This window comes from Lissotriton helveticus, chromosome 5_1 (genome assembly GCF_964261635.1).
Source record: "Lissotriton helveticus chromosome 5_1, aLisHel1.1, whole genome shotgun sequence".
Classification (NCBI taxonomy): Eukaryota; Metazoa; Chordata; class Amphibia; order Caudata; family Salamandridae; genus Lissotriton; species Lissotriton helveticus.
Window position 1 is genome coordinate 67,489,114 of NC_136065.1, and position 27,615 is coordinate 67,516,728.

A 27,615-nucleotide genomic window follows, 5' to 3' on the forward strand; every position below is an offset into this window, starting at 1 on the left:
TGAGGCTCACTCCTTCCACCCTTGCTTCACAAAGATGGAGACTGGCAGAACCGTTTACACAACTGAGCCAGCGGCCAACTCACCCTGAAGAAGGCCGGTAAACTCTTCTCTCCCTTCACTGTAATACTGCATGACCGGAGCTGTTAGGCACTGAAAGCCAAGGTAGCAAGAGCAAAGCCGGGTCCCCACCTCGACCTCAGAGCATCACTCTGAGGTCACTGTCCATGGGTCTGGATGACCCTACAGCAAGCTTGCACAATTGTTGGGCTCAAGTGGGAAAAAGCAGAAACATGTTGACTGCACTAATGTGAAAACAACTTCAGAGCTTGCAGCGGTCTCTCTTTAAAGAGGTACACGTCTGGTTTTTTACCGCCTAAGAATGTTTATTGCATTTCCCTTACTGAATAATTGCAAAGAAAATTCTATGTTAAAAATGTAATATTTTTATTAGGCAAATGAGAGCATATTTACACTTAAATATAATAGGTTCATAAAAAACAAAAAAAACACTTTTAACACAAATATCAAGAAATCAACTTAAATAAACAGAAAACAGCACCAGCGTCCATTACACTAAAGAATGGAATCAGCTCAAGTTTCCTGGTCACAGATCACATCAGAGGATTACTTTCTTAGAAAGTAATCTGGATATATCACTTGATTATATATATTATAAATAAATCCTCTCATTTTTCCGGCTGAAACCTCCAACAATACATTGTAAGTCGATAATGTTAGACTAACGTACCGCTTGTGAGGCAACTAACAAAGGAATGAAGATATCCTAAAGTCATTAGTAATTTATAATTTACTACTTTTGTACGTGAGCACTATCCTGGGTAAACAGTGCTTATTTTGCATAGAAAAGGCCTCTCAAGGGCCTATGTAAATGGCTCAGTTAAACAGGATTGTGTGCAGGACTACATGTCCCAGTGTCCCTCTGGATAGGAGTTTGTAGAGAAAAAAAGACTGGGCAGGCCTGCCAGTCCTGGGCACTAGATGAGGTACACGGTGGGGTGGCGAATGCAAGCTGCAATATTTCCTCCTGAGTTCCTATTTTATTTTAATTTTTTTACTGAAAATAAACCTACCATATTTCCAGGGGGAACATATGGACTGTTTTCCTCACTGGACTTTGAAGCCACACAGATGCTGTGGGTCTGTTTTTAGGCTCTTTTAAAAGGGCGGGAATGGCGGGCAGCGTGAGGGGCCTTTTGTGGTAAACATTGGGGTGCAGGAAACCCTACCGGGGCACACTGCCCTCTGGTGGACTCGCAGACATTTACAGTCAGAATGTCTCTTCCCAGGGTGCTTTCCGCAGTGTATGCTTTTACATTTTTCATATAACACTGGTGCGATGCTGCCTGCTCGGTAAGTCTCTGTGGTTCTCTGGCAGGGGCTGCACTACCCTTGGGGGGCGGTGTCCGGCGGGGGTCCCTGAGGGAGGGGAACCCTGTGGGAAGGTCAGAGGTCACCGGTGGGTGCTGTCTTCACAGTGGTACGCTGTCCCAGGATTCTTCACTGCCCCCCGAGACCTCAGCTTGTCGGGGCTCCCGAGCCGTCTGTTGTCGGGGGTGGGCGTCTCTTTTGACGGCATACTGTCCTTGTGATCGAGACAAGACGATGCACTGTGGAGAGGTCAAAGAGAGGTCAAGGAAAAGGTGGAAGGGGCGCACATACACACTGTAGCTTGTATCTCACATCATACCCCTTTAATTCAGCCCCTTTCCCTAAGCATTAAAGTGTTAGTGCAAAGCATTTCCCACTTGCAATGTGTGTGTTTTGGTTAACACACAGCAATCAAAATTAATATATTTACTTTGTTGTGGGGGTGATTGATCTGAATGGGGCACACACAAAATCTCTGTGCCTCGCACCATCAATTTCCCCACTTAAGTAGAAGCTTTCTAGACTCACACCCGCGAGTGGGTGTGTAAAACACAGGGAGATCTGTGTGTCCCCACTTTACAGCCTTCTTTCTCAGAGGGGTGGAGTAAAGCCCCCCTCTTCCAGCACTTCTTGTCTCGTACAGTGTGTCTCCCCACTTAAGAGCGCTCCATATGCCGTATTATGCATTGTGATTGCTTGAGCCCTGCACACCTTACAAAAGGTGCGCCAGCGCAAACAGTGATAATGCACCCCATTATGGTGAAAGCGTTGCCCTGGGGGCAGCTGCGAACTCGCTTTGCCCTGGGAGCAGCACATTTCTGTCAAAGCACGGAGCAGCCGGTCTGTGGTTTCACAGTGCAGGCGCACCTGCCTGCACTTTCAAAGGGGTTTAGAGGTCCCCTTGCAGGCGGGAGCAGTCAGTGACTGCACCTGCTGCAAGGGAATGTGGGGGGGTACATGGGACCACCTTTACCCCTCGCAGAGGGCTGCTCTCAGGAGGCGTGCCACCTTTTATGGTTGACTGTCACTGCGCCTCCTGAGAGCTTCTTTGACTCTGCACCTGTGTCTGTATTACGGCGCGGGGGCAGAGTCAAAGGAATTCCCTTATTTGCATATGGCACGCCCCTATGCAAATGAGGGAACACCCTCTGTTGATAGCACTTTAAGTGCACCAGCGCTATCGGTATTATGGAAGGGGACGCACAAGAGTCTCCGCCCCTTCTATAATACCAAAGTGGGCACGCATAGCAGATGCATATTACTTTTACCCCCCCCCGGCACAATCTGTAATACGCCTCTATGTGTCCACCTCACTTGTGTGTTTTTTGTTTTCCCCACTTAAGAGAAACCCTGGCCCCAGAGCCCGATGCTTACCGTGCACACCAGGCAGGTGGCCAACAGGCCCCCAAAGATGGCCCCTAAGGAGATGAGGATGATGCCCCAGCTCGGCAGTCCGCCTGTCGGTGTAGGATCTGCAAAGAACAAGAAGGCATGAGATGGTCAGAAGAATACCCAGAATGCCCCAGGGAGGGGGGTGAACATTGTGGTGATAGAACAGCACAAGAGCTTGTGTGCATGCATTTTTGAGGGCTGAGGTAAGTGTCCAACTGACGGGAGAGCAAGGGATGGGGGCGCCAGAGAGAAGGCATCAAAGAAGGCACACATTTCACCAAACACATTTTATAGACACAACTAAAGCAAAGATCTAGGACTGTGTAAGGGATCCTCTCGGGTACAAGCACAGGGCACCATTGGATATGACTGAGAATTATCAGGAGCCTCTATCGTACTAGTGATCAGGTTGCACCGAGTCACAGCGCTATATGCCATGGGAGGAAGAGGGCAAGCCAATGGCCATGGGTCAACAGAAGTGTGTTGCACACCTATTATTCAGTGGTACAGAAAAATATTGGAAAGGTGAAAAAGACCAAGTGCCTAACACCATCATCTCATAGTGTGTCATGCTTATCAATGGGAACTTTCTTAGATTGATGACGCTGAGGTATCCATAGCCAACGTACATTGGGTATCAAACAGCAATGCCTTTGATTGATCCTGAAGCAGGCCAATGGACATTTGCATGAGGGCCGAAACATCATCAGAAAACCAAATGGACTAACTCTATGAAATTTGCTTCTATTGCATATCAGACATAACCTACTGTTCTAGACTCAGTTTGGTCTGAATTATATATGTCATGTACACTGTAAAATAGGTTATATTGTTCACTATTTTAAAATGTGCCATCAGCACTTATTGTTACTTCACTTGGAGCCTGGAAGGAATTCTAAAATACAATTGAAAGTTAATATGAAATGGCCCTGTGTAATATTCGAGATGCTTCCATGTTCTGTGAATCAAACAATCACTATCATTAAATGTTGAAAGAAGCTTCGTTGGGTCAGTTTTCAGGGGCAGCAGTAGCCCACTTCCAGGAACCTCCTTCAGTAACAAGGAAGAGTCAAAAGGCCCTAATCACAAAGGTAAACTCTTTTATTAACATACATTTATGCCAAAATACATCTTTTTTATGCCTCCCAGGAATTTCCTAAAAGATTCCTGGCAGGCATCAGGGGCACAACACAAGCCCCCACAGCCCCGCGGTGCGGGGGAGGCCCGGGCTGCAGGGGGCCCCCTCAACACAGTACTCAGGCCTGATAGCTCCGGATTAAAACCGGAGGTGGGGCCCTTCTGTGCACCTTGCAGGGGGGCCACCTCAGCACAGTACTCAGGCCTGATTGCTCCGGATTAAAACCGGAGTAGGGGCTCTTCTGTGCACCTTCCAGGGGGGCCGCCTCAGCACAGTACTCAGGCGTGATAGCTCCGGATTAAAACCAGAGCGGGGGCTCTTCTGTGCACCTTGCAGAGGGGCCGTCTCAGCACAGTACTCAGGCCTGATAGCTCCGGATTAAAACCGGAGCGGGGGCCCTTCTGTGCACCTTGCAGGGGGGCCACCTCGGCACAGTAGTCAGGCCTGATAGCTCCGGATTAAAACCGGAGCGGGGGCTCTTCTGTGCACCTTGCAGGGGGGCCGCCTCAGCACAGTACTCAGGCGTGATAGCTCAAGATTAAAACCGGAGTGGGGCCCCTTCTGTGCCCTTCTGTGCACCTTGAAGGGGGGCAGACTCAGCACAGTACTCAGGCCTGATAGCTCTGGATTAAAACCGGAGAGGGTGCCCTTCTGTGCACCTTGCAGGGGGGCCACCTCAGCACAGTACTCAGGCCTGATAACTCCGGATTAAAACCGGAGCGGGTGCCCTTCTGTGCACCTTGCAGGGGGGCCGACTCAGCACAGTACTCATTCCTGATAGCTCCGGATTAAAACCGGAGCATGTGCCCTTCTGTGCACCTTGCAGGGGGGCCACCTCGACACAGTACTCAGGCCTGATAGCTCCGGATTAAAACCGAAGCGGGTGCCCTTCTGTGCACCTTGCAGGGGGGCCGACTCAGCACAGTACTCATTCCTGATAGCTCCGGATTAAAACCGGAGCGGGTGCCCTTCTGTGCACCTTGCAGTGGGGCCGACTCAGCACAGTACTCATTCCTGATAGCTCCGGATTAAAACCGGAGTGGGTGCCCTTCTGTGCACCTTGCAGGGGGGCCGACTCAGCACAGTACTCATTCCTGATAGCTCCGGATTAAAACCGGAGCGGGTGCCCTTCTGTGCACCTTGCAGGGGGGCCGCCTCAGCACAGTACTCAGGCCTGATAGCTCCGGATTAAAACCGGAGCGGGTGCCCTTCTGTGCACCTTGCAGGGGGGCCGACTCAGCACAGTACTCATTCCTGATAGCTCCGGATTAAAACCGGAGCAGGTGCCCTTCTGTGCACCTTGCAGGGGGGCCACCTCGGCATAGTACTCAGGCCTGATAGCTCCGGATCAAAACCAGAGCGGGTTCCCTTCTGTGCACCTTGCAGGGGGGCCGCCTCAGCACAGTACTCAGGCCTGATAGCTCCGGATTAAAACCGGAGCGGGTGCCCTTCTGTGCACCTTGCAGGGGGGCCACCTCGGCACAGTACTCAGGCCTGATAGCTCCGGATCAAAACCAGAGCGGGTGCCCTTCTATGCACCTTGCAGGGGGGCAGCCTCAGCACAGTACTCAGGCCTGATAGCTCCAGATTAAAACCGGAGTGGGGGCTCCTCTGTGCACCTTGCAGGGGGGCCATGTCGGCACAGTACGCAGGCCTGATAGCTCCGGATTAAAACCGGACCAGGTGCCCTTCTGTGCACCTTGCAGGGGGGCCACCTCGGCACAGTACTCAGGCCTGATAGCTCCGGATTAAAACCGGAGCGGGGCTCCTCTGTGCACCTTGCAGGGGGGCCGACTCAGCACAGTACTCATTCCTGATAGCTCCGGATTAAAACCGGAGCAGGTGCCCTTCTGTGCAACTTGCTGGGGGGCCGACTCAGCACAGTACTCCGGCCTGATAGCTCCGGATTAAAACCGGAGCAGGGGCTCTTCTGTGCACCTTGCAGTGGGCACACCTCAGCACAGTACTCAGACCTGATAGCTCTGGATTAAAACCGGAGTGGGTGCCCTTCTGTGCACCTTACAGGGGGACCACCTCGGCACAGTACTCAGGCCTGATAGCTCCGGATTAAAACCGGAGCGAGGGCTTTTCTGTTCACCTTGCAGTGGGGCCGCCTCAGCACAGTACTCAGGCGTGATAGCTCCAGATTAAAACCGGAGCGGGTGCCCTTCTGTGCACATTGCAGGGGGGCCACCTCGGCACAGTATTCTGGCCTGATAGCTCTGGATTAAAACCGGAGCAGGTGCCCTTCTGTGCACCTTGCAGGGGGGCCACCTTGGCACAGTATTCTGGCCTGATAGCTCTGGATTAAAACCGGAGCGGGTGCCCTTCTGTGCACCTCGGCACAGTACTCAGGCCTGATAGCTCCGGATTAAAACCGGAGCGGGGGCTCCTCTGTGCACCTTGCAGGGGGGCCGACTCAGCACAGTACTCATTCCTGATAGCTCTGGATTAAAACCGGAGCAGGTGCCCTTCTGTGCACATTGCAGGGGGGCCACCTCGGCACAGTACTCAGGCCTGATAGCTCCGGATTAAAACCGGAGCGGGTGCCCTTCTGTGCACCTTGCACGGCGGCCACCTTGGCACAGTACTCAGGCCTGATAGCTCCGGATTAAAACCGGCGCGGGTGCCCTTCTGTGCACCTTGCAGGGGGGCCGCCTCAGCACAGTACTCAGGCCTGATAGCTCCGGATTAAAACCAGAGCGAGGGCCCTTCTGTGCACCTTGCAGGGGGCCGCCTCGGCACAGTACTCAGGCCTGATAGCTCCGGATTAAAACCAGAGCGAGGGCCCTTCTGTGCACCTTGCAGGGGGGCCACCTTGGCACAGTACTCAGGCCTGATAGCTCCGGATTAAAACCGGCGCGGGTGCCCTTCTGTGCACCTTGCAGGGGGGCCGCCTCAGCACAGTACTCAGGCCTGATCGCTCCGGATTAAAACCGGAGCAGGTGCCCTTCTGTGCACCTTGCAGGGGGGCCACCTTGGCACAGTATTCTGGCCTGATAGCTCTGGATTAAAACCGGAGCGGGTGCCCTTCTGTGCACCTCGGCACAGTACTCAGGCCTGATAGCTCCGGATTAAAACCGGAGCGGGGGCTCCTCTGTGCACCTTGCAGGGGGGCCGACTCAGCACAGTACTCATTCCTGATAGCTCTGGATTAAAACCGGAGCAGGTGCCATTCTGTGCACATTGCAGGGGGGCCACCTCGGCATAGTACTCAGGCCTGATAGCTCCGGATTAAAACCGGAGCGGGTGCCCTTCTGTGCACCTTGCACGGCGGCCACCTTGGCACAGTACTCAGGCCTGATAGCTCCGGATTAAAACCGGCGCGGGTGCCCTTCTGTGCACCTTGCACGGCGGCCACCTTGGCACAGTACTCAGGCCTGATAGCTCCGGATTAAAACCGGCGCGGGTGCCCTTCTGTGCACCTTGCACGGCGGCCACCTTGGCACAGTACTGAGGCCTGATAGCTCCGGATTAAAACCGGCGCAGGTGCCCTTCTGTGCACCTTGCAGGGGGGCCGCCTCAGCACAGTACTCAGGCCTGATAGCTCCGGATTAAAACCAGAGCGAGGGCCCTTCTGTGCACCTTGCAGGGGGGCCCCTTCAACTTTCTTTACGCCACTGGCAGGCGTAAACACTCTTATGGTTGCAGAAACCTCCGCAGTGCGTGCGTAGACCTCGGCAGCTGTACACTCCATTCAAGGGGTGGAAAATGGGCATTCCAAATCGTGGTTTGCTTGGGTGCTTGGGAATGCCCACAAACATGTTCATTTGTGAAGATTCCCAACTCCTCTCTTTCGTAGATTTACTTCAGCACAGGGGTGCTGCACATCCACTTCCAAAGTCAGACCACCCTTACGTTTGGTGGCAGAGGAATGGAAGCGCTTTATTCACAGGGAAAAATGTTTCCTCCAAGAACAAAAAAAAAAGCAAAAAAGTGTGTGTGTGCCCAGGAAAAGTCACCAGGCTATCACAGGAGTATGGCTGGACTCTTTATTTCGAGCCCCCGAAACTGTACTTTTAGTGCCAGAAATTGACTGATAACTATCCAGAATCTGAGTTATTATTGTACTGTGACTGTTCCTGATATCTGTCATTCATGTGACTGTTCCTGTTTTTGTGATTTGGGCACATAGGTGGCAACTTCAGGACTTAGGGGGATCTTTCTGGATGACGAGAGGGTTTCTGTCAGGAGTTGCATGAAATCCCAAACCCCCTCGAGTGATTCCCTTCTCACCTCTCGCGAGAACCGAGAAGGCACTATGGTGAAGAACGTCACATAGGTGGAGCAGTGACGTAATGAAACTTGAGGGGCCCCTGCAAAGTACACGGAGATGGCCCCATGGTACGGACCCAGTGCCAGAAAGGGTTCCCTGGAGCTCGGGCTCCCCCGCGCCCAGGGTTTTAAGTGGGCTGGATCTCACCGGGTTTGAGCACCGGCAGTTTTTTTAAGGAGGCTTCGAAACGGGTCTCTATCGGGCTCTGATTTGTGCCCTGGCACAGGCAGCCCGGCCGTTGGTAGGAATACCTGCGGGCGGTGACGTGGGGAGGGGGAGGGGCAGGGTGGGGGGTAGTAATGTATGGATTACGGAGTTGAAAAGATAAGTAAACATATAAATAAATAAAATGAAGTTCGTTGCGCGCACTGCATCGCATTTGGCGATGCAGTGCATGCAACGAAATTGGCTTTATTGATATATATGTTAACTTACTTGTTAAGGCCCGTAATCCATACATTATTACCCACCACCCGCCCCTCCCCCTCCCCACGTCACTGCCCGCAGGTACTCCCACCACCGGCCGCGGCTGGGCACAGGCGGCCTGTTTTTTTCCAGACTGCAGTGACAGCAGGCACATCGGTGTGTGTGTTCACACTGCTCACTTCTCAGACCCCTGATGAGCAGGGTTTACTAGCTGCTGCTGTTACGGTATGACGTCATGCCAGGTGAGCGTTGTTCGGGGAAGGGAAATCCTTTAAAGAGTCAATTTCTCTCTGGATTTCCCTCTCTTTTTGAAACTCGGGAGCAGCAACATTGTCGTTCTGTCACCAAGGCTTTATGTGGAAGCTTTTTCAATATCATATATGTGTGTTTTGCTAATATTATCTATAAACCATAGTTGCTGCTTCTTTATCTTATGCAACTAACAACCATTGACAAAGCCAATAGTCCTAGCTTGTTGTAGGTATGATGCTACATTTGTATCATATATCTGGATGCAATGACAAACAGCAAAATACCAGTCGGGCGGCACACTCTGCTAAGCACAGATTTTTAGCTTATGTGTTTTAAGCCACGCCCTTACTTACATTGGCCACGGCCCCTTGAGAGACCCCCCTAGTTTTTTCATCCCACTTAAAGCCCTGCCCGCACCACAGAGGCTGTGGGGGCTATTGTTATGTCTTTGACGTCGCAAGAGTTTGCCCTCTTTAAGGATCCTACGCTTCCCCCCACCGAACATTTCCCCAGATTGCAGGCATTAAAGGATATTTAAACCTGGGCGGCCTGATCTGTCCCAGGCACACCTGGTAAGTACCGACATTGTGCGGTGGTCGGAGGGCTATTGGAGCAACACTTGGGTGTATGCCCTCCGGAAGTAAGGAGAACATGGCAATACTGCGTGTTTGTCACAACTGTGGGATGCAGGGGCGACTCCCCTGCAATGGTGAAGGAGCGTCACCCCACTGACTCTGAGCCAGCAGGTGAAAAATAAATCGATTACCTAAATCATTGTATTTTACTCTGTGCACTCTCTAAGTGCTCATATGTGTTTGGCCAGACGTCTCAGGCTGACCAAAGCACACATGCACACTCAGGTTTCTGCATCCCGGCTGCATTGAACAGTTGGGCTGGAGAAACCCCACAGACTCCCTGGTCTGAGCGGAGCGTCTGTTCAGCCCGCTCAGACTATTCTCAGCGTTGCCTAGCGAGGATGCATGACGCCCCAGGAGGCGCCCTCAGCTGCAGGTAAGTGTTTTTTTTTCCCAAATGTATTATTAACCCTCTCTGCGCTTCCACTTCCACACTCCCCGGCACCCCCTCCACCCACCAACCACCTTTTCATTGTGTCGACCGCCACTGCTAAGGTGCACAACATGGACGTCATTTATAGGTCACTCGGGTCACAGTTACAACTAATAACTTGCACGTTGTAAGCTCTGGCACTGCCTTTGTGACCATTGGCCTCAGCGGGTGCCGCAGCCGTCCCAAGACCAGAAGGTAAAGAGTCCCCTGATGAGCAGGGTTTGCTTGCTGCTGCTCAAACCAGGAGCCAGTTCTGGAAACGGAGTACATTCAGCGGAGCAGTCAATGCTTACCCCTCTGACTGAGCAAAAACAGTGGAATAACACACACATTCTTAAACAACTTATCATGTGTCATTGTTGTGAATGCATTAGAAATCTGTTTGTACTAAACCTTCACTGTTGTTCTTAACAGGTGATAACGTAAATCAAAACATTTTAACAGTGATTAAACAGACTGCAGGCCAATTACACAGGCCATAGTTAACACATGTTAAATCTGAATTAACAGAGGTGTTTTGTGTTTGTGTTTTGAATCTTTTTTAAGGGGTACTGTAGGAAAGTAGGATCTGCTTTCATGGTTACCCCCACGTTTTGCTCGATGTAATGCAGTTTCTGACTAGTCTGACTGGGATCCTGCTAATCAAGACCCCTGTCTCAGTGCTTTCTCCCATAAATTGGTATGGTAAGTACTTAGGTACATCCCAGTTTGGACTCTGGTGTACTCTTATCAGTCCCTAGTATATGGTGGTAAGGTACCCAGGGCATAGGTACATCAGGGGCCCCCCATGGGCTGAAGCATGTATTATGCCACCCTTGGGAGACCTTTCAATTTGTAACTACAGGCCTGCCATTGCAGCCTGTGTAACTGGTGCTAGCACCACTTACAAAAGATATAGCATTCCCTATATCTAAGTTCACTGCACCTAAAACCTGTAAGGCACCGCTAAGGCAGACCTTTCAATCCTGAAGGCAGGGTGCTCGGTTCTAAGTGTGAGGGTGCTCTTGCATGAGCAGGGCACCCCTACAGCCTACATAGTCCGTTCTCCCGGTTTGTAAGTGAAGCAGCCATATAACAAATAGAGGGGCACCGCGTCATTACCAAATAACCATCTCGAAACTGGCTGTTACGAACGATATCATGTTTGGTATCAAATATGTTGGAACCATACCCACTCATCATAAGCGGTCAGGAGGTATGATTCCAGGCACTGTACAGCTCCTCCAGGAGGCCCTCAGCGCTCCTGGTATCAGTCTTCTAGACCCTGACAGCACAACATAGCGGCTGCCGACCAGAGACACAATTCTGCCCTCATGCTGCTGGGCCAAGTTCAAGCAGGGGAAGGAAGAACAATAGGTTTCCTGTCACAGGAGGTGTGACCACCTCCCAGACAGGAATTAGTGTATAGGGGCCAGTTGGATGTGCGTGCGCGTGCCACTCAGTCTGCTTGAAGGGCACACTTGGTGCCCTTCTTGCATAGTCCAGTTCAGACAAAGAGCCATTGGCTCCCGCTCTGGCATGAAACTGGACGAAGGACATGCGAGCATCCTCTGAACTGTCCAACCCCTCCCCTGGGAGAGAACCCTGAATTGTCCTAACCCTTTCCTTCAGGTACTTAAGGACTTACCTGAGGGTGGGTCCCTAGATTTGTTGTAGGACAAGATTAATTTCAAGACAGCAGTTCTTCTTCAACCTACTGGGCACTCTGGACTGTGCTCTGGAAATCAAGGCTGCAACTGGGAAGACTCCTGCTGCTCCTGATTTCGTCGCCCTGCTCGTCTGCTGCAACGTCCGTGCCTGTGCTCCATACAGGAAACTTCCAAGGTCTGTGGGCATCCAAGACACGTGAAGTAATCTCCCTTGAAGGGACAGAGCCACTTCCCTACATCTGCAGGCACTGCAACTAAGCTGACAGGTCTGCTGATCCTGGGCAACCACAGACTCCGAAAGGCTCAGCAACACAGGTTCTTCACATCCCTCGAGGCCTGCCCTGACCTCTCACCAAGATTGAGCCCAGTATCCCTCGTTGGAGGTGCAGGAACCGAACCCCTGTGCACTGCGTTGACTTGCATTTAAGCTTGTTGGCTTCTTTCCAACAAGATCTTCGGGCTCCAAGTAGCTCCAACCTCAAGCATCTCAAGTGGCCAAGATCTTCATCCTCACCTGCATTGTGGGTTTGCATCTTTGGTGAGCTGCTCAAGGCCCTCTTGCGACTCGAGTACCTCCGGCCTATGGGTCCTCATGGGGGTCATCTTTGAATTCTTTAGGCTCCCCTGAGTTCTCTGGCCTGCCCTGACTCCTCTGCTTTTGGTGAGACACCTGGACACTGCTGGTCCTGAAACTGCACCTTATTTGCTTTCCTCGTTGTTTGCAGTTGCCAGGGCTGGTTGGTGCTCACGATGGACACCGGCCACTCAACTCTCGACATCCATCGTGGGACAGCTCGTGAATGGCTCCTGGTCTTCCACAGCGTTGCCTTGCCCTACCAGCTGCAGCTCCAAGGTCACTGTCACCTCTCCTGTAACACCCGACATCGGTAGGTGTTGGACTTGGGCCCTTAGGGCAGGTTCACCCCTAGACTTTTTGCTTGAAATGGTGACCTGGAGATGGTGATTTTTGGATTCTGCGCACTTTCACTGTGTCCCAGTGGAAAGTGCGTGCGCACTCTGAGTGCATGTGCTGAGCTAGGCCTGCCCGCCCATAGGAATGCATGGGGAATGTATGTGTCCCTGGTAGTTCCTGATGCGTGGGGTGTACAGGCTTGAGTCTGGTATGTGTGAACTCGTGAGAGTGAATGCTGCGAGATGGTGTATGCAGCATGTATGTGTCTAGTAGAGAAGCGCCATTTCTAGAAATGGCTGTACGTGTGCTGTAAGGGTGCTGGCGTGTGATTGGCTGGAGCTGGCTGGCATGCCAGGCTCCAGGAAGTCTGGATGGGTCTGCCCGGTGGTGAGTGGGAGATCTGCATGAGTAATGTGTGGGAGGAGTGTACCTGTGTCCTGGATGGGCTGGGTTTTCCCCACACAATGCTGGCTCCGCCCCCCTGTGGAGAGTCTAATGACCCAAGCCCTGCCAGTGAATAGAGAGGGTGGTTGAGGTAAACAGAGTACTCAAGAACCAGGTGCGACTGGTTCCGCCCCCACTCTGCACCCTTGAACAAAGGAATACACTGTATAAAAATGGGGCTGTGTCCCCACAGAAGTTGTTCTCTTCCAGGATCCTGAGGGGGCGGTTGCTGCTGCTGCTGGGCCAGAGGACCGCCACTTGGGGTGTCTCCCTGCCTGGAGACCCAGTGTGCTGGCTCTGGGCCCAGCCTTGCCCCCTGCCTGCCCTGAAGGAGTTTTGCTGGACTCTGTTGTCCCTAGCGCTGGTGAGCGCTTCCTGATTTTCCTAGCGCCTGGGAGCGCTTTGTTTTGCTTATAGCGCTGAGCTCGCTTTATTGCGACCCCCTAGCGCTGAGAGCGCGCTCTATTTCCTGCAAGCGCCTCGGGGCGCTTTATTGTTCAGAGCCGGTGCCCACCCGGCATTTGCCCCGATCGCTACTGCATTCGCGAGTGCCACCTCGCTTATTTGGGATTAATTTGTCCCCTGGCAGGTGCCCACCCTGCCCGGGACTTTGCCACTCATTTCTGCCCAGGATCAAGTGCCCACCTCGCCTGGGAGAATCACCGCCGCAGCCCGGAGTGTTGTGAAAACGTTGCCGGGCCGCTGCCAAGTGCGACCCGGAAGTGCCCGCCTCCCTGCGAGGGGCCGCGCTGCGATTGGCTGCCTGGCCGGAAGCCAGGCAACCCGTGGGCGGGACTGCGGGACAGCCGGAAGCAGCCTGCCTTTCCTGCCCGGGGCTCCCAAGTGAGGAGCGAGCCCCGGACTCCTGCAGTAGCCGGGGAGGAAGAATCCTGCAGCCGGCGTCTGCTACGAGGCTCCCTGAGTGAAGGGAGAGCCCCGCAGCCAGCAAGGAAGCCGAGGAGGAGCCCACACCCCCCAGAGTCCCGGTGAGTGCTGCGCTGTGTCTCCGGTGCTGGGGGGGGGGGCGTCCTCTGCTTGTCGAGTCCCCCGGAGGGACTCCAACGTGTGGGGCATATCTGTTCGAGCCCACGAGAGGTTCCCCCAGTGTTTCTAGGTCCCCCGTGAGGGACCCCAAGAGCCCAGAGAGGCATTTTGATTTACTTGAGCCCCGAGAGGCTCGTGGGGCATCTGTTGATTCGGAGTCCCTAGAGAGGGGACTCCACCGACGGCCATAGTTGTTTAGAGCCACGAGGCTCTGGGGGCATTTTCCTTGGCTACAGAGTCCCCCGTGAGGGAATCAAACGCCCCCCATTTGTCCTGTGGAAGCCACGAGGCTTCCAGGTGCCAGTTCGCTTGCTTTCAGAGCCCAGGAGAGGCTCCCAGGCCACAGCGTCTTTTAGAGCCCAGAAAGGCTCTTGAGTGCCTGACATTTGTTTAGAGCCCAGTGAGGCTCACAGCCAACATTGTTCCAGAGCCCTGAGAGGCTCTCCCTTGTTGCCCACATTGTTCTGGCCAGAGCCTGCGAGGCTCCAGCAGTGGCCCAACAGTGATTCAGTTGCCCAGCACTTCGTGGGCAGCTGCCACGTTTAGGACCCTAACTTTGGACACAGGGTGTCCTAGCCCTAGAGAGGCCAGTTGGCCTAGGGACAGTCACAGGTGGTGACTAATGTGATTTTGCGCAATTGTTCTTACACCTCTGAATGTATTGTTGATGCATCATGTGTTTTCCTCCTTTACACCTCTGAATGAATGTTATGCATTGCATCATGTGTTTTCCTTCCTTACACCCCTACAGGTATTGTGATACATAGGTGGTTGTTTTCTCCCTAGTACAGGTGGTGCTAGTGAGGTCCTGTTACCAGTAGATACTGGTTGTGTGCTATTTTGTGCTAAAGTACATTTATATTTTACCTTCTAAGTGCTATTTCTGAAAGTGCTACTTCTGATTCCTGACAGTGGTCCATGTGGCCCTGTCTTGTACATATCCCCTTGTAAATTCTGCCCGTGCCTCTGGCACATTGTAAAGTGTGTTTTATCTAATGTGTTTTGGTGTAATACAAAGGCTATTTTTATATAACCTTGTGTGGAGTTTCCTTTGTGGTGGGCCTTTGGTTGTTGTTGCTGGGGTGCATGCGCAAATACTTAACTTACATCGCCTCCAAGTTTAGCCTTGCTGCTCGCGCCACGTTACCTAGAGGGTGAGTAGGGGTTATCTTGGCGTGTAACTCCCTTGCCCTGACTTGGGAGTGGTGGTCTCTGACTGACTTTGGCGAAAGCCCTGGCCAGCCGGGGATCCCATTTCCAACATTGGCGGCAAGCGGTGGGATAAGGATTTGTGTTTGCGTTGTACCTTAGTAGCAGCTGGCTGCACCACAAAACTCTGCATTTTAGATGACCACATTTTAGGGGATTGTTTTTTTTGGGAAGTTTCATATTTTCTTCTCCTGAAGGTATCATTGTGCAATTGTGTCAGTACATTTGTCCCCTACCCTGCGCCCAGAGTCGGTACCTGTGTCACTTGTGGTCAGGTTGAGGAATCAGGGGTGGTAGAAACTGCCTTACCAGTCCGAGGGGAGGGTTGTGTGTGGATGAATGGTGTGTGGCACTAGGCAAGTGAGTGTGAGTTCTCTGGGGTAGAGAGCTTGCTGATACCTTTGTGAATTGTGTACTCCTGTGTTAGCTCAGACCCCTAGGTTCCCTGTGTGCTCTCTTTCCTAGAACGTCTGCCAGAATGGAGCTGGTCTTTGATTTCAATGATCTAGCCACATACGGTATGTGGGAGCTGAGAAAGTTCTGTGAAGAGAGAGGCATAGGGGCGGATCAGTCAGGATGGTATGCACTTAGGAGATGCATGGTCAAATGGCAAGAGGATCAATGGGATCTTGAGCGCAGTGAGGAAAGGGCCCGGGCTCCACACCAGGAGGGTGGTGGGTCTGTGGGGAGCCCTGAAGATTCAGAAGAGGAGGAAGAAGATGACAGCACCTGGATGCCAGTAGAGAGTGAGGACCCCATAGATAGGGAGTCCCTTGCTGGGTCCAGCGTAGGAGGCAGCGCCTCATCCCTTTCCCTGTCCCCAGAGGAGCTGGAAGATAGGAGGAGAGAAAGGGAGCACCAGCTGGCTTTAGAGAGGCTCAGGTTGGAGCATGCCCAGGCTATGGCGCAGCTGGAGCTTAGGAAGCAACAGCTAGAGACCGAGAGGGTCTTAGCGCAGGAAAGGATAGAGGAGGCTGAGAGGGCCTCCACCAGAGGCAAAGTAGCTCTGGAGGATAGACTATCCCCTGCGCGCAGTTTTAATTTTCTGGATTCCCCAGGGAGGGCTGAGTCCAGTGGTGGCAGCTATTTAGATTTCAGCGTAGGAATTCCCAGTACCCAGAGCATGGTACCTAGTTCCCAAGAGGAGGAGAACAGATTGAAGTTCAGGAACCTTAGGAAACCACCTCACCAGCAGTGGAAGTATTTTGTGGACGACTGTTGGGAGGCAATGTGGGAGTGGCTGGCGGCTAACCAGGATGATGAGGAGGACGGAGTGGTGACTATGTTTCTCAAAGAGCAGTTGCTCAGTGTTGTTTGTCCAGAGTTGCGCCAGCACCTGTTGAAGTCTGAATCCCTTAATCCTTGGGCGCTTGCTGAGGAAGCAGAGCGCTGGGAGAGTGCTAGAGGTTCTCTAGGGTCATTAGGGAGTGACTCCAAAAGTAGTGGTTCAGGTATCTTCCAGCCCAGCGTGGTGGAAGAGGCTCAGTGTAGCCCAGCTAGGTCCCAGGATAGCGAGGAGGGTGTAGGGGCTCACTGCCTGGCTCAGTGGAGCAGGAGTGAGGGGGAGACCGAGGTTCCCCGGACGCCCGAAGCCCTGCCTCAGGACTTGGATGGTTTCTGTAGGGAACACCAGGTTGGGGACCTAGGCTGTCCTGTTAGTCCACTTGAGGAAGATCTCCTAGTGAGTAGAGGACCTGGAGCGTCTGTAACCAGAGCTCCTGTGGTTCTAGAGGCTGGCAGTACCGCTCTGGTAGGGAGGGTACAGGAGTCCAGAGTGAGGAGTGATTGGGGGATGAGTTTCCCAGTGGATGCACCAGTGGACCAGGGACTAGCCAGTTGGGCTAGATCTTCTTGGGGGGACCATGGTGACACCACTTCTGGTCTGGGGGATCTTCGCGCACTGTCAGGTAGACAGGGAGCGGGAGATCTGCGCCAGACAGACAGTCACACGACACATGGGCCATGTGTCAGCCTCAGGGGGATGGAGTGTAAGTCCCCAGAAGTCCTGGAGTGCCAGGCAATTGTTCCACCGAAGGTTTTAGACCAGAGGTTGGAAGGCCAGGTTCAGGATCAGCCTGACCTGAAGGGTAGGACGACTGTAACCAGTGTCCTGACCGGTTCTTCTTCCAGAGGAACTTCTCCAGGTGGGAGAGGGCAGACCTCTGGAAGGGGGTGCAGAGGGTGGGAGAGCCCACCTCTGACCCCGGTGCAACCTGAGTGGATAAGTCCTGGGTTGGAATGGCGTTCTAGGGGTACCCCTCGCAGAGGGAGGAGGAACCCTAGAAGAAGAGGTAAGGGGAGGAGAGCCTTCCCTGAGACTCCTGGTCCGCTTGAGGTTGTAGGCCTTAGGCTGGAGAACCAGTGGCAGTCTAGTCCTGTCTTGCAGACAGGAAGAGTGGAAAATGGCTCCTATGTGCCAGGGGTTACTACCCCCCGCTCTGCGAATTGGCATGGACCAGTGGCACCTGGGGGGCCCCGGGCCTGGTCCTGGTCGCGGACAACTTGGGAGTACCAGTGGGGTAGCCCAGTTGGTCCAGACAGTGTGTTTAGAGGGAATCCCATGGGTTCACCGTGGCGTAGAACAGGAGGGTGTCCCTGCAGTTGCGGGCCCGCGTCCGTGTTCTATCGCCCCAAGCAGGGAAGTCCATCACGGTGGTGATTGTTCTACCCTGCGTTTTGGCTGGAAGGGGGTTGTGTTGCACTTGGGCCCTTAGGGCAGGTTCACCCCTAGACTTTTTGCTTGAAATGGTGACCTGGAGATGGTGATTTTTGGATTCTGCGCACTTTCACTGTGTCCCAGTGGAAAGTGCGTGCGCACTCTGAGTGCATGTGCTGAGCTAGGCCTGCCCGCCCATAGGAATGCATGGGGAATGTATGTGTCCCTGGTAGTTCCTGATGCGTGGGGTGTACAGGCTTGAGTCTGGTATGTGTGAACTCGTGAGAGTGAATGCTGCGAGATGGTGTATGCAGCATGTATGTGTCTAGTAGAGAAGCGCCATTTCTAGAAATGGCTGTACGTGTGCTGTAAGGGTGCTGGCGTGTGATTGGCTGGAGCTGGCTGGCATGCCAGGCTCCAGGAAGTCTGGATGGGTCTGCCCGGTGGTGAGTGGGAGATCTGCATGAGTAATGTGTGGGAGGAGTGTACCTGTGTCCTGGATGGGCTGGGTTTTCCCCACACAATGCTGGCTCCGCCCCCCTGTGGAGAGTCTAATGACCCAAGCCCTGCCAGTGAATAGAGAGGGTGGTTGAGGTAAACAGAGTACTCAAGAACCAGCTGCGACTGGTTCCGCCCCCACTCTGCACCCTTGAACAAAGGAATACACTGTATAAAAATGGGGCTGTGTCCCCACAGAAGTTGTTCTCTTCCAGGATCCTGAGGGGGCGGTTGCTGCTGCTGCTGGGCCAGAGGACCGCCACTTGGGGTGTCTCCCTGCCTGGAGACCCAGTGTGCTGGCTCTGGGCCCAGCCTTGCCCCCTGCCTGCCCTGAAGGAGTTTTGCTGGACTCTGTTGTCCCTAGCGCTGGTGAGCGCTTCCTGATTTTCCTAGCGCCTGGGAGCGCTTTGTTTTGCTTATAGCGCTGAGCTCGCTTTATTGCGACCCCCTAGCGCTGAGAGCGCGCTCTATTTCCTGCAAGCGCCTCGGGGCGCTTTATTGTTCAGAGCCGGTGCCCACCCGGCATTTGCCCCGATCGCTACTGCATTCGCGAGTGCCACCTCGCTTATTTGGGATTAATTTGTCCCCTGGCAGGTGCCCACCCTGCCCGGGACTTTGCCACTCATTTCTGCCCAGGATCAAGTGCCCACCTCGCCTGGGAGAATCACCGCCGCAGCCCGGAGTGTTGTGAAAACGTTGCCGGGCCGCTGCCAAGTGCGACCCGGAAGTGCCCGCCTCCCTGCGAGGGGCCGCGCTGCGATTGGCTGCCTGGCCAGAAGCCAGGCAACCCGTGGGCGGGACTGCGGGACAGCCGGAAGCAGCCTGCCTTTCCTGCCCGGGGCTCCCAAGTGAGGAGCGAGCCCCGGACTCCTGCAGCAGCCGGGGAGGAAGAATCCTGCAGCCGGCGTCTGCTACGAGGCTCCCTGAGTGAAGGGAGAGCCCCGCAGCCAGCAAGGAAGCCGAGGAGGAGCCCACACCCCCCAGAGTCCCGGTGAGTGCTGCGCTGTGTCTCCGGTGCTGGGGGGGGGGGCGTCCTCTGCTTGTCGAGTCCCCCGGAGGGACTCCAACGTGTGGGGCATATCTGTTCGAGCCCACGAGAGGTTCCCCCAGTGTTTCTAGGTCCCCCGTGAGGGACCCCAAGAGCCCAGAGAGGCATTTTGATTTACTTGAGCCCCGAGAGGCTCGTGGGGCATCTGTTGATTCGGAGTCCCTAGAGAGGGGACTCCACCGACGGCCATAGTTGTTTAGAGCCACGAGGCTCTGGGGGCATTTTCCTTGGCTACAGAGTCCCCCGTGAGGGAATCAAACGCCCCCCATTTGTCCTGTGGAAGCCACGAGGCTTCCAGGTGCCAGTTCGCTTGCTTTCAGAGCCCAGGAGAGGCTCCCAGGCCACAGCGTCTTTTAGAGCCCAGAAAGGCTCTTGAGTGCCTGACATTTGTTTAGAGCCCAGTGAGGCTCACAGCCAACATTGTTCCAGAGCCCTGAGAGGCTCTCCCTTGTTGCCCACATTGTTCTGGCCAGAGCCTGCGAGGCTCCAGCAGTGGCCCAACAGTGATTCAGTTGCCCAGCACTTCGTGGGCAGCTGCCACGTTTAGGACCCTAACTTTGGACACAGGGCGTCCTAGCCCTAGAGAGGCCAGTTGGCCTAGGGACAGTCACAGGTGGTGACTAATGTGATTTTGCGCAATTGTTCTTACACCTCTGAATGTATTGTTGATGCATCATGTGTTTTCCTCCTTTACACCTCTGAATGAATGTTATGCATTGCATCATGTGTTTTCCTTCCTTACACCCCTACAGGTATTGTGATACATAGGTGGTTGTTTTCTCCCTAGTACAGGTGGTGCTAGTGAGGTCCTGTTACCAGTAGATACTGGTTGTGTGCTATTTTGTGCTAAAGTACATTTATATTTTACCTTCTAAGTGCTATTTCTGAAAGTGCTACTTCTGATTCCTGACAGTGGTCCATGTGGCCCTGTCTTGTACATATCCCTTGTAAATTCTGCCCGTGCCTCTGGCACATTGTAAAGTGTGTTTTATCTAATGTGTTTTGGTGTAATACAAAGGCTATTTTTATATAACCTTGTGTGGAGTTTCCTTTGTGGTGGGCCTTTGGTTGTTGTTGCTGGGGTGCATGCGCAAATACTTAACTTACATCGCCTCCAAGTTTAGCCTTGCTGCTTGCGCCACGTTACCTAGAGGGTGAGTAGGGGTTATCTTGGCGTGTAACTCCCTTGCCCTGACTTGGGAGTGGTGGTCTCTGACTGACTTTGGCGAAAGCCCTGGCCAGCCGGGGATCCCATTTCCAACAGTAGGCATTTGTTTTCTGTGCCTCCTGGTCTTTCCTGAGTGGCATAGACTCTGTCCCCTCTGCTTGCAGGTACTCCTCAACTTAAATCCATCTTTGGGTCCAACGGACACTTTCCTCTAGCCCAGGAGCGGCATCTTCCTGAAGTCTTCCATTGGGTTTGACTGCAGTTTCCGCCGCCATTTCACACCTTTTCACCCGGCTTCCCTGGTGTAGGTATCCTGGTTCGTTGGGTATCCATGGGTGAGGTAGCTCTCCGCCCTTCTTTATTCCACGGGGTTTCCTCAGAATCCCCTGGGAAGGGTCCTTCTTCCTTAAAATTGCAACCACAACTTACCCATTGACTTGCATTGATCCCCGGGTCATCTTTCCACACTGCTCACGACCTCCATGTGACTCCTGGTTACTTACCTTGGATGTTTCTTTGGTTCCCCGGCACGTCTACGTCTTCCGAGTATAGTGTTGACTTGAGTCGTGGTTCACATACAACTATTTTAGTATATGGTTTGCTCTTCCCCTGGCGACCACTGTGTATTACATGCTACTGACCTATTTCTATTGAAAAGAATTGTGTGCATTGTGTATATCTCCAGCCAGGAGATATCTGTATGTGTTAAGGAGTGTAATATAATAAATACATATGTTTATAAATACCTTGTGTGCTTCTTTTTCACTATAATATTGCTTTCTGGCAAAACAAGCTGCTTTACACTCCTTCTGGACTAAGCCTGAAGGCTGCTCTCCAACGCTATCAATTAGAGAGCTTCTAAGGTTGTCTAAGACCACTAAAATCACCATAAGGGCTGTCTGGATTGGTGCAGGGTGCCCACTTACATACGTGTGCACCATATACCTAGCCAGCGTCTCACAGATATGATGACATCATGACCATTTGTGGTAGGCATATGTTTGCCTCCTAGTGTTTTACTGTCTTGTAGCCCTCCAGCTTCCATTTCCAATTATAGGCGCGTGCAATCTTTGCCTTGCACATGACGTCAACATCATAACTAAAATACTGGAGGGAGGTGAAATGGACTATTTTTTATGTTAGTGTCTTCTGTTTTATTATGTAATTTTTTTGCTTATTTTGAGGTTCTAAACATCAGGGTCGGAGATTGAATGACGTTATTGCCTGTGATGACACCGAGATGAAAAAATAAATGACGTCACTTTCACTACCTCTGCCACGGTGGGTGTCTAAGCTCGAGCTGTAAAGTTTGGAAGTTCGAAATCTGCCTGACTACCTTTAATGAAAAAACATGTGAGCCGGGGCCCGAAACCAGTCAAGATGGAACCCCTCGGTCAGTGGTCCTTCACCTGTGGTCTGGGGACCCCTGGGGATCCGCGACGCCTAATCTAGGGGTCCGCGACTGCTTAGAACATCAAATAATATTAGCATATTATTAAAGAGTATATAAACCAAGAAGCAAAATGTACAATTGGATGCTAACGTTGAGTTAGGGCCCTCAGATTGACTTGTGAGGGCGTGCACGTGCATTGAACAAGATATAGTATGGATGGGAAGTAGCCTCAATTGAACTTAAAAAAGCTCCAACCTTATTATTCAAATTAAAATTTTTGTGAATGAAGAAATACAATGATTCATCTTTTGTGGTTTTGTTTGATGGATGCTTGTTTCTATCATGTTTGTGAATAGTTTTGTGGGTTAAGTGATAATGCCAGGGTCCCTGGATTCGGAAACGATTCGGTGGGGGTTTCTGGATTCCAATAACGAATCTGCAGGGGGTTCCCGGAGTTCAGGTGGGGGTTAAGAGGGGGTCCCCAGAAGTCAAAAGGTTAAGAACCGCTGATGCAGGTGCTTCCTTATTCCTTCTATGGGAAAAGTTGTGGTAGTTGTATCGCTAGTCAACCACCAGGTGGCAGCAGAGCACCAATGAACTGGAGTCTGCCTGCTGAAACATGCTGTGTGGAGAAGAGAGACTGCTTTAAGAAACCAAGAGAGCAATCCTGTCAGTAAAGAGAGAGAGAGAGAAGAAAGAGAGTGAAAGAGAGAGAAAGAGAGGCAGAGAGTGAGATAGAAAAAGAAAGATAAAGTGTTTTATTTGAGGATGGAAGCATATTCGCTTTAGAGGAAACACATGGTGATAGCCACGTGAGGGCGACGTGGATATATACAGGGCTTTAAGTGGAATGAAAAACTGGGGGATCTCCCCAAGAAGCGTGGCCGATGTAATTAGGGGCGAGGCTTAAAAACATGTAAGGCTGTCTGACGTTCTAGGCTGCCTTCTGCCCCATATGTTCTAGGCCTTTCTGCCTTCCTGCCCCTACTGGCATGTTCCATTCCGGCATCTCTCCCTTCCTGCCCCTACTGACGTGTTCTAGGCTGGCCTCTCTCCCTTCCTGCCCCTAAGGAAATGTTCAAGGCCGTCCTCTCTCCCTTCCTGCCTCTACTGACGTGTTCTAGGCTGGCCTCTCCTCCTTCCTGCCCCTAAGGACATGTTCTAGGCCGGCCTCTCTCCCTTCCTGCCCCTACTGATGTGTTCTAGTCTAGCTTCTCTGCCTTCCTGCCCCTAAGGACATGTTCTAGGCTGGCCTCTCTGCCTTCCTGCCCCTACTGATGTGTTCTAGGCTAGCCTCTCTGCCTTCCTGCCGGTTGTATGATACTACAATGCGTGCCATTACAACGCTGTTTTTACAACGCAAGTCGTTACAACGACTTGCTCTGTAAGTGCTGGATAGTGGAATAGTTTAATTTTCTATTCCAACTCCAGCCCACGTTACAGTAGGGAAGGTGATGGAATACAAAAATTAAACTATTCCTTTTACAACATGTTCTAGGCCGGCCTCTCTGCCTTCCTGCCCCTAAGGACGTGTTCTAGGCCGGCCTTTCCTCCTTCCTGCCCATAAGGACATGTTCTAGGCTGGCCTCTCTCCCTTCCTGCCTCTGCTGATGTGTTCTAGGCCGGCCTCCCTGCCTTCCTGCCCCTAAGGACGTGTTCTAGGCCGGCCTCTCTGCCTTCCTGCCTCTACTGACGTGTTCTAGGCCGGCCTCTCTCCCTTCCTGCCCCTACTGATGTGTTCTAGGCCGGCCTCTCTCCCTTCCTGCCTCTACTGACGTGTTCTAGGCCGGCCTCTCTGCCTTCCTGCCCCTACTGATGTGTTCTAGGCCGGCCTCTCTCCCTTCCTGCCCCTACTGACGTGTTCTAGGCTGGCCTCTCTCCCTTCCTGCCCCTACTGACGTGTTCTAGGCTGGCCTCTCTCCCTTCCTGCCCCTACTGATGTGTTCTAGGCCGGCTTCTCTCCCTTCCTGGCCCTACTGATGTGTTCTAGGCCGGCCTCCCTGCCTTCCTGCCCCTACTGATGTGTTCTAGGCTGGCCTCTCTCCCTTCCTGCCCCTACTGATGTGTTCTAGGCCGGCTTCTCTCCCTTCCTGCCCCTACTGATGTGTTCTAGGCCGGCCTCCCTGCCTTCCTGCCCCTACTGATGTGTTCTAGGCCGGCCTCTCTGCCTTCCTGCCCCTACTGATGTGTTCTCGGCTGGCCTCTCTCCCTTCCTGCCCCTACTGATGTGTTCTAGGCCGGCTTCTCTCCCTTCCTGGCCCTACTGATGTGTTCTAGGCCGGCCTCTCTGCCTTCCTGCCCCTAAGGACATGTTCTAGGCCGGCCTCTCTGCCTTCCTGCCCCTACTGATGTGTTCTAGGCCGGCTTCTCTCCCTTCCTGGCCCTACTGATGTGTTCTAGGCCGGCTTCTCTCCCTTCCTGGCCCTACTGATGTGTTCTAGGCCGGCCTCCCTGCCTTCCTGCCCCTACTGATGTGTTCTAGGCCGGCCTCTCTCCCTTCCTGCCTCTACTGACGTGTTCTAGGCTGGCCTCTCTCCCTTCCTGCCTCTACTGACGTGTTCTAGGCCGGCCTCTCTCCCTTCCTGCCCCTACTGACGTGTTCTAGGCCGGTCTCTCTCCCTTCCTGCCCCTACTGATGTGTTCTAGGCCGGCCTCTCCTCCTTCCTGCCCCTAAGGACATGTTCTAGGCTGGCCACTCTGCCTTCCTGCCTCTATTGACATGTTCTAGGCTAGCCTCTCTGCCTTCCCGCCCCTAGTGACATGTTCTAGGCTGCCCTACCTGCCACTGGCTGACATGTTCTAAGCAGTTCATTCTGCTTTCCTGCCCTTGGCTGGCATGTTCTAGCCTGCTCTGAGCTCGGACTGGACTGGCGCCATTGGAGGCGGGGTCAATAGTGATTTGCATATGGCTGGGTCCAAACTGAGGTGGCATGGTGTGCAAAATATCAATGGTTTGGGACGCAACCTGAGTAATGACTAGTTACTTAAATTAATTCAAGCATTCACCCATCACTGTTTTGCATAGTTTAGAGCTTTCAGACAGAGTGACTGACATCTGCAAGCTCACAGAGAATGCCCCGTCTGTCTGTCCGTCGCCTGGCCTGTGGGCCAAGACTAAAACAGGAGGACATATTGCTCTGTCTGGAATATGCAAGAATATTGTCAGAATCTTTGGGGCAGATTTACAAGCCCTGTATGCCACAATTGCGCCGTCGTTGCTTCAGGCGGCGCAAAGCCAGCGCCACGCTGCGGGGTATTTACAACGTGACGGATCTGGGAGATGCGTCACGTTGTAAACCCTAGCACCACATGAAACCTGCGTCAGGTTTCATGCGGGCGATCCAGCGCAGGGTGGGCGGTCCCTCGCAGGTACGCCTCGTAAAAGCGACTCCGTGAAATTTACAAGATTTCACTGAGTCACTTTAACAGCCATGCTGCGTCAAAACCCTGCATCTGCTTGAAGCAGGCGTAAGGATTGACGCAGAGTGTTAGGGGTGGGGCACCCCCCAAGCCTTGCTGGGGCTGCGTCGCGCCTGCGGCGTGACTCTAGCAATGCGTCACCTTTATTGCAGTAGATGCGTCACGCATCTGTCTATTCTTGCCCCATGGTGTGCCGCACTGTATATGCGGTGCATCCATTGTTGCGCAAGAGGTGTCTGCCGTGGCGCACAATAACTGTCACATCCCTGCTGATATACAGGGATGCGCCAGTTATTGTAAATCTGCCCCATTGTCTTTTGGTGTCAGGGTAATAACAGTGCCCAACCTTTATTCACTGTTGTTTTTCTGCTGGTTGCCTGCAGGGGGAGGACATGTCACCGGTAGTAAGTACTGCTGTGTCAGGACACCATCCAAACAAGAGCTTCCCAGTTTTGCAGTGAAAATGTTTTGTTTTGTAATTGCATTTATGTAGCACTTGTTACCTCTGACGAGGCATCGAAGCACCTTAAGGTAAGGCTAATGCAGTGATTATTAATTACTGTCGAAGATTTGCTTTTGTTAATGGGTTCAGTTTGTGCTCTGAGGATACTGAAGAATTTCCCCAGTTTTCAGGCGGTAATGTACTTAGGTAATAGGAGTATGGGTTAATTATTGGAGTGAGTTTATACCAGTGGAATAGTTAGGGGGAGGAAACAGCAATGCAGGTTAGAGCCTGTGAGAGGCAAGAAGGGGTTAAACAGAGAGAGACGCTGTGATTGATGGGAGCGGGAGCAGTAGATAGTTAGACAGGCTTTGGGGTTGCAGGAATAGATTCCATTTTTAGGCTCCCTCTTCTCCACAACTACAGCTGGCAAAAAACGTATTGACGAGGAAATGGCTGTCTTTTTACAAGAAAGGCCTAGAGCGACTGTTCGTGTGACGCCTAGAGCAACCGTCACTTCCTGTTCATGCGACACTCTTCTCTAACAGCGGAGACCTGGAGTGACCGTCACTTCCTGTTCCTGTGACGCCCTTCTCCTACAGCTAAGGCCTGGAGCGTATGTCACTTCCTGTTCATGTGACGCCTTTCTCTTACAGCTAAGGCCTGGAGCGACCGCCACTTCCTGTTCATGTGACACCCTTCTTTTACAGCTAAGGCCTGGAGCGACCGTCACTTCCTGTTCATGTGACGCCCTTCTCTTACAGCTAAGGGCTAGAGCAACCGTCACTTCCTGTTCATGCGACACTCTTCTCTAACAGCTGAAACCTGGAGCGACAGTCACTTCCTGTTCATGTGACGCCCTTCTCTTACTGCTAAGGCCCGGAGCGAATGTCACTTCCTGTTCATGTGACACCCTTCTCTTACAGCTAAGGGCTAGAGCAACCGTTACTTCCTGTTCATGCAACACTCTTCTCTAACAGATGAGACCTGGAGCGACCGTCACTTCCTGTTCCTGTGACGCCCTTCTATTACTGCTAAGGCCTGGAGCGAATGTCACGTCCTGTTCATGTGACGCCCTTCTCTTACAGCTAAGGCCTGGAGCAACCGTCACTTTCTGTTCATGCGACACTCTTCTCTAACAGCTGAAACCTGGAGCGACCGTCACGTCCTGTTCCTGTGACGCCCTTCTCTTACAGCTAAGTCCTGGAGCGACCGCCACTCCCTATTCATGTGACACCCTTCTGTTACAGCTAAAGGCTAGAGCAACCGTCACTTCCTGTTCATGCAACACTCTTCTCTAACAGCTGAAACCTGGAGCGACCGTCACTTCCTGTTCATGTGACGCCCTTCTCTTACAGGTAAGGCCTGGAGCGAATGTCACTTCCTGTTCATGTGACGCCCTTCTCTTACAGCTAAGGGCTAGAGCAACCGTCACTTCCTGTTCATGCGACACTCTTCTCTAACAGCTGAGACCTGGAGCAACCATCACTTCCTGTTCCTGTGATGCCCTTGTCTTGCAGCTAAGGCCTGGAGCGAATGTCACTTCCTGTTCATGTGACACCCTTCTCTTACCGCTAAGGCCTGGAGCAACCGTCACTTCCTGTTCATGCAACACTCTTCTCTAACAGATGAGACCTGGAGCGACCGTCACTTCCTGTTCCTGTGACGCCCTTCTATTACTGCTAAGGCCTGGAGCGAATGTCACGTCCTGTTCATGTGACGCCCTTCTCTTACAGCTAAGGCCTGGAGCAACCGTCACTTTCTGTTCATGCGACACTCTTCTCTAACAG

The 27,615-nt window shown here is 52.7% G+C and overlaps 1 protein-coding gene across 1 annotated transcript in view; it reads right to left on the minus strand.

Moving 5' to 3' along the window:
- Nucleotides 1-446: 446 nt before the first annotated feature.
- Nucleotides 447-27,615, minus strand: part of LOC144752383 (uncharacterized) — a 182,083-nt gene continuing 154,914 nt past the window's right edge. Inside the window, exons 13-14 of the mRNA XM_078640318.1 lie at nucleotides 2,764-2,861; nucleotides 447-1,628 (exon numbers count right to left, since the gene is read on the minus strand). Coding sequence (XP_078496444.1) covers nucleotides 1,491-1,628; nucleotides 2,764-2,861 — 236 coding nt within the window. The 3' untranslated portion in view covers nucleotides 447-1,490. The remainder of the gene's footprint in view (nucleotides 1,629-2,763; nucleotides 2,862-27,615) is intronic.